The sequence below is a fragment of the Pezoporus wallicus genome, unplaced genomic scaffold (genome assembly GCF_028554395.1).
Source record: "Pezoporus wallicus isolate ANWC-B61680 ecotype Strahan unplaced genomic scaffold, APGP_CSIRO_Pwel_v1 contig_14161, whole genome shotgun sequence".
NCBI lineage: Eukaryota > Metazoa > Chordata > Aves > Psittaciformes > Psittacidae > Pezoporus > Pezoporus wallicus.
In genome coordinates, this window is record NW_026639325.1 from 1 (window position 1) to 4692 (window position 4692).

A 4692-nucleotide genomic window follows, 5' to 3' on the forward strand; every position below is an offset into this window, starting at 1 on the left:
GGGTGCACAGCAGGGTGGGGGGCTGGGGGAGTTTGGGTGCTGGGGAGTTTTGGGTGCTGAGGGGGTTTTGGGTGCTGGGGGAGTATTGGGGGGTAGGGAGGATGCTCGGGGGGTTTGGGTGCTGGGAGGCGGCTTTAGGTGCTGGGGGGGGTGCACAGCAGGGTGGGGGGCTGGGGGAGTCTGGGTGCTGGGGAGTTTTGGGTGCTGAGGGGGCTTTGGGTGCTGAGGGGGTATTGGGGTGTAGGGAGGATACTGAGGGGGTTTGGGTGCTGGGAGGGGGCTTTGGGTGCTGGGGGGGTGCACAGCAGGGTGGGGGGCTGGGGGAGTTTGGGTGCTGGGGAGTTTTGGGTGCTGAGGGGGTTTTGGGTGCTGGGGGAGTATTGGGGTGTAGGGAGGATGCTGGGGTGGTTTGGGTGCTGAGGGGGCTTTGGGTGCTGGGACGGTCTGATTGGGGTGTTGGGAGGATGCTGTGGGGTTTGGGTGCTGGGACGGTCTTGGGGTGCTGGGGGAGCAAAAAGGGTGGGGGAGCAGGGGAAGTATTGGGGTGTTGGGAGGATGCTGTGGGGTTTGGGGTGCTGGGGGGGGTGCTGAGGGGGCTTTGGGTGCTGGGACAGTCTTGGGGTGCTGGGGGAGCAAAAAGGGTGCTGGGTGAGCAGAATGGGTGCTGAGGGGGTCTTGGGGTGCTGGGGAAGTATTGGGGTGTTGGGGGGATGCTGTGGGGTTTGGGGTGCTGGGGTGGTGCTGAGAGGGCTTTGGGTGCTGGGACAGTCTTAGGGTGCTGGGGGAGCAGAATGGGTCCTGGGGAAGTATTGGGGTGTTGGGAGGATGCTGGTGGGTTTTGAGTGCTGAAGGGGTTCTGGGGGGGGTGCTGAGGGGGTCTTGGGGTGCTGGGGAAGTATTGGGGTGCTGGGGGGATGCTGGGAGGTCTTGGGGAGCAGGGGTGGTGGTTGGGTGCTGGGTGCCAGGGGCAATCATTTGGGGTGCAGGGAGGACAACACTGGCTGCTGAGTGATGGGAAGCAGGGGGGGGGAGGATGCTTTGTGTTACCCCTGGTGCATTGGGTGCCCCCCACCCATCCCCTCCCTTCTGTGTGTGTGTGTCCCCCAAAACAGCAGCGAGACCCCCCAGCTCTTCACAGTGGTCCCCGAGAAGCGCACGGCCACCGTGGGCACGGCCATGATGGGCTCGACCCACATCTATGACATGTCTGCAGTGAGTGCCAGCAGCACCCAATGGGGAGGGGAGGGGGACACCCCAAAACCACCACCCCCCCCCCTAAACCCCCCCCTCCCCCTGCAGGTGTTGGGGCGCAAGGGCCCCGTGGCCGAGGCGCAGGGGGTGGAGGTGGCGCTGGCCCCCGAGGAGCTGGAGCTCGACCCCACCGCCATGACCCAGAAGTACGAGGAGCACGTGCGGGAGCAGCAGGCGCAGGTGGAGAAGGAGGATTTCAGCGACATGGTGGCTGAGCACGCGGCCAAGCAGAAGGTGGGGAACACACACACCCCCTTTGTGACCCCTTTGTCACCCCCTGTCACCCCCCTGTCACCCCCCTGTCACCCCTTTGTCACCCCATCATCATCACCCCATCATCATCACCCCCTTTGTCACCCCCCCTTTGTCACCCCCTTTGTCACCCCCTGTCACCCCCTCTGTCACCCCATCATCACCCCCTTTGTCAACCCCCATCATCATCACCCCTCTGTCACCCTCTGTCACCCCCTCTGTCACCCCTTTGTCACCCCCTTTGTCACCCTTTTGTCACCCCATCATCACCCCCCTTTGTCACCCCCCCTTTGTCACCCTTTTGTCACCCCATCATCACCCCCTTTGTCACCCCCTTTGTCACCCCCCATCGTCACCCCCCATCGTCACCCCCCTGTCACCCCCCTTTGTCACCTTTTTGTCACCCCCTCCGTCACCCCCTCCGTCACCCCCTTTGTCACCCCCTGTCACCCCCTCCGTCACCCCATCATCACCCCCTTTGTCAACCCCCATCATCACCCCCTCTGTCACCCCTTTGTCACCCCCCCTTTGTCACCCCATCATCACCCCCTCTGTCACCCCTTTGTCACCCCCCCTTTGTCACCCCATCATCACCCCCTTTGTCAACCCCCTTGTCACCCCCCTTGTCACCCCTTTTCACCTCCCCATCACCCCCTTTGCCACCCCCCCATCATCATCCCCTGTGTCACTCCCCCATCACCCCCTTTCTCACCCCCTTTGTGCCCCCCCCCACTGACCCCGCTCTCTCCCCCATCCCCTGCAGCAGAAGAAGCGGAAGGCGCAGCCCCAGGACACCCGAGGTGGGGGCAAGAAGTACAAAGAGTTCAAGTTCTAAGAGGGGGTGACCCCCCCACGGCTCTCACCCCGCACCCCACCTCTGCCTGCTGTCCCCCATAGGGGACAATGGGCTGGCCCCATCCCTTGTCCCGCTCCCTTGATCCTTGTCCCTATGGGTTTGTAAATAAAAGGGGGTGTCCGTTGTCGTCCCCCCCCAACACCCTCAGCTTGGTGCTCTGCTTGGGGACACCAGGGCCCCTCGTCACCAAGCTCCATCCCGGTGTCCCAATGCCCCCAAACTCCATCCCAATGTCCCCCCGATCCCATATCCAGCAGCACAGCTCCATCGGTATCCCCGTGTCCCCCAGCTCCATCCCAATGTCCCCTGATCCCATATCCAGCAGCACAGTTCCCTTGGTACCCCCATGTCCCCAAACTCCATCCCAATGTCCCCCTGATCCCATATCCAGCAGCACAGCTCCCTCGGTATCCCCGTGTCCCCCAGCTCCATCCCAATGTCCCCCTGATCCCATATCCAGCAGCACAGTTCCCTTGGTACCCCCATGTCCCCAAGCTCCATCCCAATGTCCCCCCGATCCCATATCCAGCAGCACAGCTCCCTTGGTATCCCTATGTCCCCAAACTCCATCCCAATGTCCCCCTGATCCCATATCCAGCAGCACAGTTCCCTTGGTACCCCCATGTCCCCAAACTCCATCCCAATGTCCCCCTGATCCCATATCCAGCAGCACAGCTCCCTTGGTATCCCTATGTCCCCAAACTCCATCCCAATGTCCCCCTGATCCCATATCCAGCAGCACAGTTCCCTTGGTACCCCCATGTCCCCAAGCTCCATCCCAATGTCCCCCCGATCCCATATCCAGCAGCACAGCTCCCTTGGTATCCCCGTGTCCCCAAACTCCATCCCAATGTCCCCCTGATCCCATATCCAGCAGCACAGCTCCCTCGGTATCCCTATGTCCCCAAACTCCATCCCAATGTCCCCCTGATCCCATATCCAGCAGCACAGCTCCCTCGGTATCCCTATGTCCCCAAACTCCATCCCAATGTCCCCCTGATCCCATATCCAGCAGCACAGCTCCCTCGGTATCCCTATGTCCCCAAACTCCATCCCAATGTCCCCCCGATCCCATATCCAGCAGCACAGCTCCCTTGGTATCCCCGTGTCCCCAAACTCCATCCCAATGTCCCCCTGATCCCATATCCAGCAGCACAGCTCCCTCGGTATCCCTATGTCCCCAAGCTCCATCCCAATGTCCCCCCGATCCCATATCCAGCAGCACAGCTCCCTCGGTATCCCCGTGTCCCCAAACTCCATCCCAATGTCCCCCTGATCCCATATCCAGCAGCACAGCTCCCTCGGTATCCCTATGTCCCCAAACTCCATCCCAATGTCCCCCCGATCCCATATCCAGCAGCACAGCTCCCTTGGTATCCCCGTGTCCCCAAACTCCATCCCAATGTCCCCCTGATCCCATATCCAGCAGCACAGCTCCCTCGGTATCCCCATGTCCCCCAGCTCCATCCCAATGTCCCCCTGATCCCATATCCAGCAGCACAGTTCCCTTGGTACCCCCCTGTCCCCAAACTCCATCCCAATGTCCCCCTGATCCCATATCCAGCAGCACAGCTCCCTCGGTATCCCTATGTCCCCAAACTCCATCCCAATGTCCCCCCTGATCCCATATCCAGCAGCACAGCTCCCTTGGTATCCCTATGTCCCCAAACTCCATCCCAATGTCCCCCCTGATCCCATATCCAGCAGCACAGCTCCCTCGGTATCCCTATGTCCCCAAAGCTCCATCCCAATGTCCCCCTGATCCCATATCCAGCAGCACAGCTCCCTCGGTATCCCTATGTCCCCAAAGCTCCATCCCAATGTCCCCCTGATCCCATATCCAGCAGCACAGCTCCATCGGTATCCCCGTGTCCCCCAGCTCCATCCCAATGTCCCCTGATCCCATATCCAGCAGCACAGTTCCCTTGGTACCCCCATGTCCCCAAGCTCCATCCCAATGTCCCCCCGATCCCATATCCAGCAGCACAGTTCCCTTGGTACCCCCATGTCCCCAAGCTCCATCCCAATGTCCCCCCGATCCCATATCCAGCAGCACAGCTCCCTCGGTATCCCCGTGTCCCCCCATCTCCATCCCGGTCTCTCCCCGTTTCCCCGCGCTCTCCCCTCCTTGGGGGCGTGTCCATGCCCTGCCCCACCCAATCCGCGCCGAGGATCCGGCTGACGGAGGCGTGGCCACCGCGGCAGAGCCACCGGTGGGCGTGGCTTATTATAAACCCCACGGGTGGGCGTGGCCTTGCGGCGGCCGTGCGCAAGGAGGGCGGGGCTACGTTTCTTGCGCCGACCAATGAGAACGCGAGGATCTCCCGTTGGGG

General features: G+C 61.8%; 1 protein-coding gene across 1 annotated transcript; it reads left to right on the forward strand.

Annotated features, from left to right (window-relative positions):
• Window positions 1-1112: 1112 nt before the first annotated feature.
• Window positions 1113-2345, forward strand: LOC130601877 (splicing factor 3B subunit 2-like; the record flags this gene model as incomplete). Its single annotated transcript, XM_057414263.1, has 3 exons — window positions 1113-1212; window positions 1300-1485; window positions 2267-2345. Coding segments are annotated over 3 exons (358 nt in total), but the record flags the coding sequence as incomplete, so codon positions are not given.
• Window positions 2346-4692: the final 2347 nt, after the last annotated feature.